At 40.2% G+C, this 13477-nt stretch overlaps 1 protein-coding gene across 4 annotated transcripts in view; it reads left to right on the top strand.

The window, feature by feature from the left end:
- Positions 1-13477, top strand: part of LOC125135574 (24-hydroxycholesterol 7-alpha-hydroxylase) — an 81000-nt gene that overhangs the window by 20864 nt on the left and 46659 nt on the right. For 3 of the 4 annotated variants that reach the window (XM_047795841.1, XM_047795836.1, XM_047795840.1), the window contains exon 6: positions 6432-6539. The exons of the other annotated variant lie outside the window; for it this stretch is intronic. In XM_047795841.1, coding sequence (XP_047651797.1) covers positions 6432-6539 — 108 coding nt within the window. The remainder of the gene's footprint in view (positions 1-6431; positions 6540-13477) is intronic. 4 annotated transcript variants of the gene reach the window in all.

Genomic DNA, 13477 nt, shown 5'->3' with positions numbered 1-13477 from the left:
CAGGCACAGCATGTCTAGCTATCAGGAAAAATTACAAGGCATACTATAAGGCAAAACCCCCAAAACTTGAAAAGAGAAAGCAAGCATCAGAATCATATGTGGCAGGGTTGTGAGAATTAGCAGACTGGGACTTTAATACAATTATGACTAATATGCTCATGACGCTAATGGATGAAGTAGACAGCATGCGAGAACAGATGGACAATGTAAACAGGGAGATGGAAATCCTAGGAAAGAACCCAAATGAAATGCTAGATAGAGATTAAAAAGACACGTGGCAAAAATGAAGAATGCCTTTCATGGGCTTATTAAGAGAGTGGACACAGCTAAGGAAAGAATCTCTGAGCTAGAGGATCTGTCAATTCGATCTTGGAAACCCAAAAAGCAAAGAGAACAAAGACTGATTAAAAAATAGAACAGAATGTTCAAAGGACTGTGGCGAAACTACAAAAGGTGTAACATTCATGAGTTGGGGACACCAGAAGGAGAAGTAAGAGAGATGAGAGCAGAACATAACACAAGAATGACTGAGAATTTCTCCCAAATTATTGTCAGACAGACACCAAACCACAGATCCAGGAAGCTCAGAGAACCCAATCAAGTAAACACCAAAAAACTACATCTTAGAATATCATTTTTAAAATTACAGAAAAGCGAAGATTGAAAAAATCCTGAAAGAAGCCAAAGGGAATAATAATTAAAAAAAAAAAACAAAAACTGCCATACTGATAGAAGAACAAAAATAAGAATTCCATCTGATTTCTCCTTAGAAACCATGCAAGTGAGAAGAGTGGAGTGAAATATTTAGTGCTGAGGGGGAAAAAAAAACATCAACCTAGGACACTATACCCTGTGAGATTATTCTTCAAAAGTGAAGGAGAAATAGTCTTACTCAGGCAAAAAAAAATTGAGGGAAATTTGTTGCCAGCAGACCTGACTTGCAAGAAGTGTTAAAAGAAATTCTGCAGCAAGAAAGAAAATAATATAGGTCAGAAACTCGGATCTACATAAAGGAAGAGCATCAAAGAAAGAATAAGTAAAGGTGAAACAGAAAGTTATTTTTTGTCAGAGTTCCCTCTGCGGTGCAGTGGTTAAGAATCTGACTGCAGCATGTCAGGTCACTGCAGAAGTGCAGGTTCAATCCCTAGCCTGTGAAATGGGTTAAAGGATCTGGCATTGCTGTAGCTGTGGCTTGGATTCTATCCCTAGCCCAGGACTCCATATGTTGTGGATGTGGACATGAAAAAAAGAAAAAATAAACTTATTTTTTGTATTCTTAATTTATCTAACAGATAACAGTTTTTTTTTCAGATAATAATAGCAACAGTATATTCAATTATCTATGCTTATGAGTAAGTATAAGTGCAAAAATCCCATATGTGTTCTTATATGTAAGTGAAATGAACAACAGAAATGATAACAGGAACAGGAGGGAGGAATTAGGATTATTTTGTTATTATCAAGTATTCACATTTCCTGTGACGTGGTATAGTATTATGTAAAAATTTACTTGGATTACTTGTCAATGTATATTGCAAACTCTAGGGCAGCAACTAATACCTTTTACTGAAAATGAAAAAATGAAATATAACTGTATGCTAAGAAATCAGAGAAAATGCAATCATATAAAATGCTCAATTAAAATCACAAAAGGCAGGAAAAAAATGGAATACAAAAATAAAAAAAAATAATAAGGGCACCAAATAGAAAACAGTAACACATATGATAGATAGTAATTCCAGCTATGTCAGTAACCATTTTGAATCATCAGTGGTCTAAATGTACCAATCAAAAGACAGAGATTGTCAAAGTGGATCAAAAAGCATGACCCAACTATATGTTGCCTACAAGAAACCCACTTTACATATGAAGACAATGGAGTTCCCGTCATGGCTCAGTGGTTATGGAATCCGACTAGGAACCATGAGGTTTCGAGTTCGATCCCTGGACTTGCTCAGTGGGTTGAGGATCCGGCGTTGCTGTAAGTTGTGGTGTAGGTTGCAGACGCGGCTCGGATCCTGAGTTGCTGTGGTTCTGGCATAGGCCGGCAGCTACAGTGCCGATTCGATCCCTAGCCTGGGAACCTCCATATGCCCTGGGAGTGGCCCAAGAAATGGCAAAAAGACAAAAAAAAAAAGACAATATAATATAGATTAAAAGTAAATAGATGTAGAAAAACATGCCATGCTAACACCAATAAAAAGAAAGCAGAAGTAGGTATATTACTTTGAGACAGAGCAGACGTCAAAGGAAGGAAAGTTATCAAGGATAAAGAAGGGCATTACATATTGACAAAGAGAAGACATAACAGTTCTTAATGTGTATGTGCCTACCAGCATTGTCAAACTACATGAGACAAAAACTGTTGGAACTTCAAAGAGAAATGGATGAGCCTACTGTCACAGTTGGAGACTTCAACACCTCTCTCAGAAATGGACAGTTCCAGCAGACAGAAGTCAATAAGGACATAATTGAACTCAATACCACCCTCAAACAACTGGAGATAATTGACATCTATAGAGTACTTATTCCAACAACAGCAGAATATACATGTTTTCTCAAGCTTATATGAAAGATTTACCAAAATAGACCACATTCTGGGCCATGAAATACACCTTAACAAATTTAAAAGAACACAAATCATATAATGTCTTTTCTTAGACCACAGTGATAATAGAAGATAATTGAAAAATCCCAAAATACACAGGATTTAAACAACACGTTTCTAAATAACACGTGGGTCAAAGAACTCTCAAGAGAAATTAAAATATTTTGAAATATTTAAAAATGAAACTGAAAACACAACTTATCAAAATTTGTGGGAGGTAGTGAAAGCAGTGCTTTGTAGCTACCTTAGTTGTAAGAAATTTATAGCTGGAGTTGAGTCAGTCACCAATGGCCAATGACTTAATCAACCATGCTTATGTAATGAAGCTTTGATAAAACCCAAAAGGACAGGGTTTAGAAAGTGTCTGAGTCAGTGAACACTTGGAGATTTGGGGAGAGTGGTGTGCTTCCAGAAAGCATAAAAGGCAGAGTTCCCATCATGACTCAGCAGAAATGAATCTGACTGGCATCCATGAGGATGCAGGTTCAATCTCTGGCCTTGCTCAGTAGGTTGAGGATATGGCATTGCTGTGAGCCATGGTGTAGGTCTCAGAGGCTGCTTGGATCTGACATTGCTGTTGCTGTAGCTGTGGCATAGGCCAGAGGCTTCAGCTCCAATTTGACCCCTAGTCTCAGAATTTCCTTATGCCGCAGGTGTGGCCCTAAAAAAAACAAAACAAAAAGAAACAACAACAACGAAAAAAGAAAGCATAAAAGGGGAGTTCGGGAGTTCCCTTCGTGGTGCAGTGGAAACTAATCCGACTAGGAACCATGAGGTTGCAGGTTCGATCCCTGGCCTCACTCAGTGGGTTAAGGACCTGGCGTTGCTGTGAGCTGTGGTGTAAGTCAAAGACCTGGCTCAGCTGGCCTGGTGTTGCTGTGGCTGTGGCCAGCAGCTGCAGCTCTGATTCAACCCCTAGCCTGGGAATTTATATATGCCACAAGTGCAAAAAAAAGAAAGAAAAAAGCATAAAAATTCCATGGTCTTTCCCCATACCTTGTCCTACACATTTCTTCCACATGGATGTTCATCTGTAGGTGTTATCATATCCTTTTATAATAAACTATTAATCTGGAGTTTGCACTGTGGCTCAGTGCTAACGAACCTGACTAGTAACCATGAAGATATGGGTTTGATCACTGGCTCCACTCAGTGGGTTAAGGATCCAGTGTTGCCATGAGTTGTGGTGTAGGTTGCAGACGTGGCTCAGAGCTGCAGTGGTGTAGGCCAGCAGCTGCAGCTCCAATTTGACCACTGGCCTGGGAACTTCCATGTGCCATGGGTGCGGCCCTAAAAAATAAATAAATAAAACATTAGTGTAATAAGCAAATGCTTCCCTCAGTTCTGTGAGCAGTTCTAGCAAATTAATCAAATCTAAGGAGGGGGTTGATGGGAACCTACCTCTGATTTATGTAGCCAGTCAGTCAAGCACAGGTAACAACCTGGGCTTGCAACTGGCATCTGAAGAGCAGGGCACAGTCTTGTGGGATTAAACCCTTAACTTGTGGAACCAGATGCTATCTCCAGGTTAATAGCATCAGAATTGAGTTGCATTATAAGACATCCAGCTGATGAACCAAGCATTGTTTGTGACGTGTGGACCTCTGCTCACACACATTGGAAATTGGTACCAGAACCCCTTACTAAAGATCTTCCATTTCAGCACTCTTTTTCAACATAATACTGGAAGTTCATGCTAATGCTGTAAGGCAAGAAAAGGAAATAGAAGCTACACAGATTGAGAAGGATACATCATAAAACTGTCTTTGTTCCCAGATAACATGAACATATGTGTAGAAAATCCAAAAGAATCAACCAAAAACTACTAGAACTAAAAAGTGATTATAGCAAGGTTGCAGAATACCAAGTTAATATACAAAAGATGATTGCTTTCCTACATGCCAATAATGAACAAGTGGAATGTGAAATTAAAAACACAATACTCTTTAACATTTCACGAAGAAATATATGGGTATATAGCATTCCCCAAAGAAATATCTAGGTATATATACAGATACATATAGATCTAGATATAGATATAACGAATAAGAACTACATGAAGAAAAATACAACACTCTTGATAAACAAAATGAAAGAATGAAATAAATGGAGAGATACTCCGTGTCCATGGATAAGAGGACTCAATAATTGATCTATAGATTGAATGCAATCCCAACAAAAATCGCAGAAAGTATGGATATCGACACACTGACCCTGACGTTTATACAGAGAAGCAAAACACCCAGAATCACCAACACATTATTGAAAGGAGTATAGTTCTTCAAAAAGTGATACTATCCATCTTCAAGGCTTACTGTAAAGCTTCAGTAACCAAGATAGTGAGGTACTGGCACAGAAAAAGCAAAGAGATGAACGAAATAGAGTAGAGTGGCTAGAAACAGACAGCATTAAATTTAATCAGCTCATCTTTTGAAGGAGTAAAGGCAATATAGTAAAACAAAATTTTACTTCAACAAATAATGCTGAAACAACTGGACATTCACATGCAAAAAAAAAAAGGATCTAGACACACAAACCTTACATTCTTTACAAATATTCACTGATAGAGGATCATAGACCTAAGGGAAGGATGCAAGAATATGAAACTACTGGAAGATAACATAGGAGAAACCATAGTTGACCTTGGGTATAATGATGTCTTTTTAGATATAACACCGAAAGACACAATTAGTAAAATAAATGGTTAAGCTGGAGTTCATTGAAAACTGCTTTGTGAAAGATAATGTCAAGAGATTTAGAAGACAAGTCCAGACTGAGAGAAATTATTTGCAAAATAAAAGACAGTTGCCCAAAATATACAAAGAAGAGCTCCCGTTGTGGCTCAGTGGTAATGAACCCAGCTAGTATCCATGAGGATGTGGGTTCAATCCCTGGCCTCACTCAATGGGTTAAGAATCTGATGTTGACATTTTGGGGAAGGCAAAAGCCATGGAGACAGTGACAAAAATCAGTGGTCGTTAGGGAAGAGGGAGAGATGAAGAGGCAGTGAATAAAGGACTTTTTAAGGCAGTTAAAATACTCTGTATGATACTGTAATGATAATAGGCATCATTATAAACCCATAGAGTTTACATCACCAAGAGCGATCCCTAAGGCAAACTATGACCTTTAGTTGCCTACGATGTATCAATGGAGTTTCATCCTCAGTAAAAAATGTACCATTCTAGTGAGTGATGTTGACGATGAGGAAGGCTGTGCATATGTGGGGATAAGAGTTATATGGGAACTCTCTGTACTTTCCTCTCAATCTTATGAATCTAAAATTGCTCTCAAAAAAAAAAAAATAAGTCTTAGAGTTCCCGTCACAGCTCAGTGGTTAACGAACCTATCTAGTATCTATGAGGATGTGGGTTCGATCCCTGGCCTCACTCAGTGGGTCATGGATCCGGTGTTGCCGTGAGCTGTGGTGTAGGTTGCAGATGCGGCTCAGATCCCATGTTGCTGTGGCTGTGGCGAAGGTCAGTGGCTACAGCTCTCATTCGACCCCTACCCTGGGAACCTCCATATGCCTCAGGTGCAGCGTAAAAAGACAAAAAACAAAAACAAAGCAAAACAAAACAAACAAACAAAAAACCTAAGGCAGAATTTGAACCAATGCAGTAAGAGCATTGACCTCCAGAAGCCCTACTCCTGGTTACTTTACCACCAAAAAGTATGTGACTCCCTTAGCATACCCAAGATCACAAGCCTATGAATGGCAAAACTAATAGCTTTCAGATTAAAGAGAATACATGGTTTTTGGTTATTAACATCAGTCGCAGAGCTCTGGGTTAACTATTTAATATATATATTTTTTAAACAGACAATAATGCAGGATATTCTGGATCTCCTAGAGATGGAAACAAATGAACAAATGAGCCCCAATTACGGGCTCTTACTACTTTGGGCTTCTCTGTCCAACGCTGTCCCTGTAAGTATGTTAGTAAAGGAAGCAGTAGCATTTCTGTCTGCTGTACTTCTGCTTTTCCCTTCGTCTGTCTCTCTTCCTTCCTTCCTTCTGTCCTTCCTTCCTTCTCTTCCCTTCCCCCCTTCCCTTCCTTCCTCCCTTCTCTCTCCCTCCCCCTCTTCCTTTCTTCCTTCCTTCCTTCTCCCTTTCTTTCTTTCTTTCTTTCTTTCTTTCTTTCTTTCTTTCTTTCTTTCTTTCTTTCTTTCTTTCTTTCTTTCTTTCTTTCGCTCTCTCTCTCTCTCTCTTCCTTTCTCTTCCTTCCTCCCTCCTTCCCTCCCTCCCTCCATCCCTCTCTCTCTCTTTCTTTCTTTCCAATCTTTTCCCTTATTATGGGTAAGAAAAAAAAAGACTAATGGATTTGGTTGTGTGATGGAAAAACAAAAGGGAATGCTGCGTGAAATCTGATAAGGTCACAAAGGATGCAAAACAGGGATCTGAAGTGAATTCTGCCATCTGAAAGGCAGTGTGTAACAGGCGAAGGGAAAATGTTGCACTTGGGGTCCGTTGTAACACCTCTGTATGGAGCACTTTCTGTACTTTCCATGTCAGGCAGTGTGCTTAGCACTGGTGCTGCAAGGATGAGTAAGTCTCGACCCCTGCCATTTATCATAAAGAGAGAGAGAGTAGGTAAACAGTTTCAGCCAGAACTGGGCTTGAACCCAGATATCCCAGCCATTGCCATTGAGTCTCAAGGAGATAACTTAAACTCTCTGAGCCTCCATTTCCTTATTGGGAAAAAAGGGGGCGGGGTAATTATTCTCCTGGAATGGTCCTGAACTTGTGTATTTAATGAATGGTAACCTTGGAGTTCCCATCGTGGCTCAGTGGTTAACAAACCTGACTAGCATCCATGAGGACTCCGGTTCGATCCCTGGCCTCGCTCAGTGGGTTAAGGATCCAATGTTGCCGTGAGCTGTGGTGTAGGCCACAGGCACGACTCGAATCCCACATTGCTGTGGCTCTGGCGTAGGCCGGCAGCTATAGCTCTGATTCACCCCCTAGCCTGGGAACATCCATATGCTGTGGGTGCAGCCCTGAAAAGATAAACAAACAAACACACAGTAACCTTCATTTCTCTATTAAGATTTTTAAAAATTTGTTTATTAAAGTAGAGTTGATTTATAGTGTTCTGTCAGTTTAAGATTGTTGTGAGGACTCAACAAGATAAACCCAACTGCTACCCAGTGACCATGAGTTCTTGTTTTCCCCTGTACCTTCTCTCCTTCTGGGCATCATTCCTGTTTGCATTATTTGGTGTCGTGGTTCTATAAACTGCCCTATGAATAGAGGTGGTGAGGCTAGAACCCAAAATACTGCTAAGGGAAGCAGAGTTTTTTGAATTGTTTCTTTTCATAGCTATTATTAACTAAAGTCCTGCAATCTGTTTGGCACTTTATGTTCAGTGCACACCAGTTTCTGTGTCAGAGGGATTTCATATTAGTTTAAGCTGTACTTAGATTATTTGAGAAATCAAAGGGTAACCTTTTTATGTATTTGTTTTCTATTACACAAGAACATTCAACCCGTCTCTAATGATAAATGTGCTCATTTTTCTTTTTTCTCCTAAAAAAATCGAAGTAAAATATGTTTTATTTTTCCTTCTTCTTTATGAATGTTGTGGAAGACTTTCTAAGTATTATGTTCCAGTTTCCTTTACCCCATTATAAACTAATTGAGTAGAGCAGAAATAGAAATTCTGGCCTCTCTGCTCAAATATTATGTCAGCCACTAAAATACGTATTTCCTTTGGCCTGGGGAAGTAAACATAGTCTAATATTTTCCCCTTCTTTATGTACCTCTAATATTATTCTCTGATTTTTCCTTATATACTTTTCTTGGAAACTGATTAAGCTTTAGAAAAATTTAAAAAAACAAATATCAGACAAACAAACAGACAAAAACCCTCCCAAAGCAACAACAGAAAAGCCACTTCTGTCACAGGATTAATTTTCAAGATATCTTTAGAAAGATCCCCTGGAAGAAAGGGACACAAAGCCCCATTGATCTGGCCCAGAGGAAGTCAGGTCTCTGGAATTTGTTCCTGGCTCTGGTCTGAAAGAATTTCAGTCATTAATTTCAGAAAGGAGTTGTCTGATGATGAGCAGAAGTTCCATCCTGCAGGCTCTTGTTTTCCCTTCCAAGAGGCAGCTGGTGTTTGGGCAGAGACCCCGGAATGGCTTTAGAGTCAGGTCCAAAGCCAGATCGCGGCACTGGGTGACAATGGGCTGATTGTTTAACTGTGAGCCTCAGTGTCCTTATCAATAGAACAGGATTAATGCTACTTACCTCATAGGATGTTGTGAGCATTGTATTTTGAAGAAGTGGAAAGTGGCTAACAGTCCGTGACACAACATAGGTGCTCAATAAATGTTAGCTTTCTTTCCTTATGCAAAGTAACACCAAGGCTTCAATCAGTCATTACTTCAATGGTCCACTCATAATGAACCACCTTGGCTTCCAAAACTTGACCTCTCCAATGCCCAAGGGTAGGAGTGGCCCCTGCTGTCCTGGCTTTTGTGATTTCCCATCAAGGGCAGGAAGGCCATCAAAAGCCCTGCCAGAGATGTAGGTGGGGGCCTGTCCTTTCCTGGTACCCAAATCATCTTCTTTTTCACTCTGTGCTGACTCAGGGCCCAGGGGACTCACAGGTCAGGCTTCAGATGGGCTTGACACAGGGCGCCAGGAGGCTCTATTATGTGACCAAAATCTAGGTGAACTTTGGTGGACTGGCCCAAGATATCAACCACAATTTATGAAATTATTGCTATGAGAAAATCATCTCCAAGTTCCAAGAAATTCCTGACTGCCAAATGAGCTCTTTAAGAAGATTTTTTCCAAAATGGATCTCCAAGCTGATGCTTTACCTTTTAAAATTAATTTTTAATTAAAGTATAGTCGATTTATGGTGTTGTGCCAGTTTCTACTATACAGCAAAGTGACCCAGCCATATATATGTATATATACATTCTTTTCTCATAGTGTCTTCCATCATGTTCTATCCCAAGAGACTGGATATAGTTCCCTGTGCTGTACAGTAGGAACCCACTGCTTATTCATTCTAAATGTAACAGTTTGTATCTACTAACCCCAAACTCCCCGTCTATCCCACTTCTTACCCCCTTCCCCTTAGCCACCACAAGTCTGTTCTCTTATTAAGGGAAGTCAGTCAGAAAGAGAAAGACAAATACCATGTGATATCACTTAAACATGGAATCTAAAATATGGCACAAATGAGCCCATCTACAAAACACTTTTTTTTTTTTGTCTTTTTGCCATTTTCTTGGGCCGCTCCCGCGGCTTATGGAGGTTCCCAGGCTAGGGGTCGAATCAGAGCTGTAGCCGCCAGCCTATACCAGAGCCACAGCAAGGCAGGACCCAAGCCGCGTCTGCAGCCTACACCACAGTTCACACCACAGCTCACAGCAACGCCGGATCGTTAACCCACTGAGCAAGGCCAGGGATTGAACCCACAACCTCATGGTTCCTAGTCGGATTCGTTAACCCCTGAGCCACGACGGGAACTCCAACACTTTACCTTTTTAATCTGTTTCTCTGATGCTCTTACTAAGCACTTTCCCTAATGACCATCCCACCCTCTATTCCCACAGCATTTATTGTCTGTACCATCTGTTGCCTATACATGTAGCTCCTTTTCCTCCTGTGTGTATCTCACATCCCCAGCAGATCTGACTGTTCTTTGGACAGAAGGTATGTCCTACACAAGTTTGTGTTTCCCGTGGCTGGCCTGTTAGAGAGACCACATCTGTCTCTGTGAAATCTTGTTCTGAACAGAGGAATAAAGGAAACCGAAGCACACACTCAGGTCCTCTTTTCCGACACAGCAGGCAGAGCTGTCCGCCCGTCTCTCCTCTGTTCTCACCTCTCCAGGACACAGTGGAGAGACACTGTGGCGGCTGCCTCTGAAGGTCAAGGAGCCAGGTGGTCCTTCTCCTTTTTTCCCAGCTCTCACCATGGACCTGACCCCTTGCCAATTGCTACTTTGGGGGGCAGTTTTTCATTCTTTTCCCAAATGTGGTGCTCAGAGAAAATTTTATTTTTATTTTTTCATTTTTTTATTTTATTTTTTGTACTTAATGATTTTAATTTTTTCCATTATAGGTGGTTTACAGTGTTCTGTCAATTTTTTATTATACAGCATGGTGACCCAGTTTCACATACACATACATTCTTTTTTCTCACATTATCATGCTCCGTCATAAGTGACTAGATATAGTTCCCAGTGCTATACAAATTAAACCTTTTTTTTTTTTTTTGCTGCACCTGCAGTATTCAAAATTTCCTGAGCCAGGGATTAAACCCACGCCACAGCAGCAACCCGAGCCACAGCAGAGATGATGCTGTATCTTTAACCTACTGTGCCACAAGGGAACTCCTAAAATGATTTTTAAAGTAGGAAATAGTATAGATTTTTAAAAGAAAACTCTATCAAGAAAAGAGACGTCAAAATTAGTAATTAACACCATTGTACAGGCATTTATGGTTTAGCTGAATTCCTTGAGTTTGCCTTAAAAGTATTATTCAGTTTTAGTGACTCTCTAAAGCTCTAATTAAGCACATAAAACCCTGAACCCCTCTTTGTGTAACTGAGAACCTCTGCACTGTGATCAAGATGTATTTTCTGGCATTCCCATCGTGGCTCAGTGGTAACAAATCCGACTAGTAGCCACGAGGACTTGTGTTCAATCCCCGGCCTCGATCAGTGGGTTAAGGATCCTGCGTTGCTGTGGCTGTGGTGTAGGCTGGCAGCTGTAGCTCCCATTGGACCCCTAGTCTGGGAATTAACATATGCCAAGAGTGCGGCCCTAAAAAGACCAAACAAACAAACAAACAAAAAAAAGGTGTATTTTTCCCCAACATTAACTCTGACTCTTTAAATAAGATGGATTGAGTATGGAGTGGCTTATTCATTAAATCCAATAATTCAGCACTTCCATCTATAGAAATTATAGAAAGAGCCCCAGCGTCAAGACAGGCTAAGAGAGCTCTCTGAGCATATTTCCTCTGTAAACATGAACTATCTGATCTCTAGGATAAATCTCTTAGAATCTGGAACATGCCACCGAAAGCGGGTCTCCGGAGTGTAGAGGGCTGGGCCCTCTGTTCACTTTGCTTATGTGAACAGCGCCGTATATGTCCCTGCAGTATCAATTTAGTGTCACCAAGGGGAAAACAAGGAGCAGTGTTGAACTGGGCTGTGTCCAAGCACTTCCTTTTAGATGGTTGCTTTTCCTCTTTTAACCACAGAGGGGAGTATTGGGATTATTTAAAGGTGCTTAATGGTCCCCACAAAAGAGGCAACGGCTTAAGTTACATGGTGTTGTCTGCGTTTTTTCAGGGTTGGTTTTCCTAGATGAAACTTCTTTCACAGTGCATGTTTACAGGGAAAAAAAATGAAAGGGCAACGTAACGTTCTTTTGATAATTTGATATGTTTCCTTTAATGTGTAATCTAAAAATGGAAGCAAAAGCATCTACCTGAGTTAGTGGAAAGTTATTTTTTTTTAATTTTGTATTATAATTGATTTACTAATGTTCTGTCAATTTCTGCTGTACAGTAAAGTGACCCGGTTATACATTTGTATGTATTCTTTAGCTTATTTACAGTATTGTGTTTATTTACAATATTCTTTAGTTTATTCACAACCATTGTGTATACAGTCTAGTGATTTAGCATTTTTTTTTTTTTGTCTTTTTGCTATTTCTTTGGGCCGCTCCCAGGGCATATGGAGGTTCCCAGGCTAGGGGTCTAATCGGAGATGTAGCCACCGGCCTACGCCAGAGCCACAGCAACGCGGGATCCGAGCCGCGTCTGCAACCTACACCACAGCTCATGGCAACGCCAGATCGTTAACCCACTGAGCAAGGGCAGGGACCGAACCCGCAACCTCATGGTTCCTAGTCGGATTCGTTAACCAGTGCGCCACGACGGGAACTCCTGATTTAGCATTTTTGAAGATTATACTCCATTATTGGTTATGGCAAAACAGATAATTCCATGTGCTCTACAGTATATCCTTGTTGCTTATCTATTTTTTTATATCTGACATCTGTATATCTGCTTATCTGCTTTTTGGATCTGTTAATCCCATACCCCTAATTTGTACCTCCCCGGTCCCTTTGGTAACCACAGGTTTATTTTCTATATCTGTGAGACTCCTTTTGTTTTGCATGGAGGTTAATTTGTATTATATTTAAGATTTCACGTATAAATTATATCATACAGTATTTGTCTTTCTCTGTCTGATTTATTTCATTAAGCATAATATTCTCTCCATCCATCCACATTGCTGCAAATGGCAGTATTTCATTCTTTTTATGGCTGAATAATATTCCATTATACATACCACATCTTCTCAATCCAGGCACCTGTTAGTGGGTGCGTGGGTTGCTTCCATGCCTTGGCTGCTGTAAATAGTGCTGATACGAACATTGGGGTGCATGTATCTTTTCAAATTGGTATTTTGTTTTTTCCAGATATGTGCCCAGGTGTGGGATTGCTGGATCATATAGTAGTTCTATTTTGAGTTTTTTGAGGACCCTGCATACCGTTTTCGGTAGTGCCTGCACCAGTTTACATTCCCAGCAACAGTGTGTGAAAGTTCCCTTTTCTTCACATCCTCACCAGCCCTTGTGATTTTTAGACTCTTTGGTGATGGCCATTCTGATAGGTGTGAGATTATACTTCATTGTGGTTTTGATGTGCATTTCTCTAATAATTAGTGATACTGAGCATCATTTCATGTACCCGTTAGGCATCTGTATGTCTTTGATATGCAGTAGTATAATTTTATCTTATAATACCACAATGAGGAAAGATGTGAAATACTCTTGTCATCTAAAGTGAGAAATTACAAACATACTGTGTTCAATAATACTCTATGA

Source organism: Phacochoerus africanus, chromosome 9 (genome assembly GCF_016906955.1).
Source record: "Phacochoerus africanus isolate WHEZ1 chromosome 9, ROS_Pafr_v1, whole genome shotgun sequence".
In the NCBI taxonomy this organism is placed as follows: domain Eukaryota; kingdom Metazoa; phylum Chordata; class Mammalia; order Artiodactyla; family Suidae; genus Phacochoerus; species Phacochoerus africanus.
The sequence above is the reverse complement of the archived record's forward strand: the minus strand, read 5'-3'. Positions and strand labels throughout refer to the sequence as shown.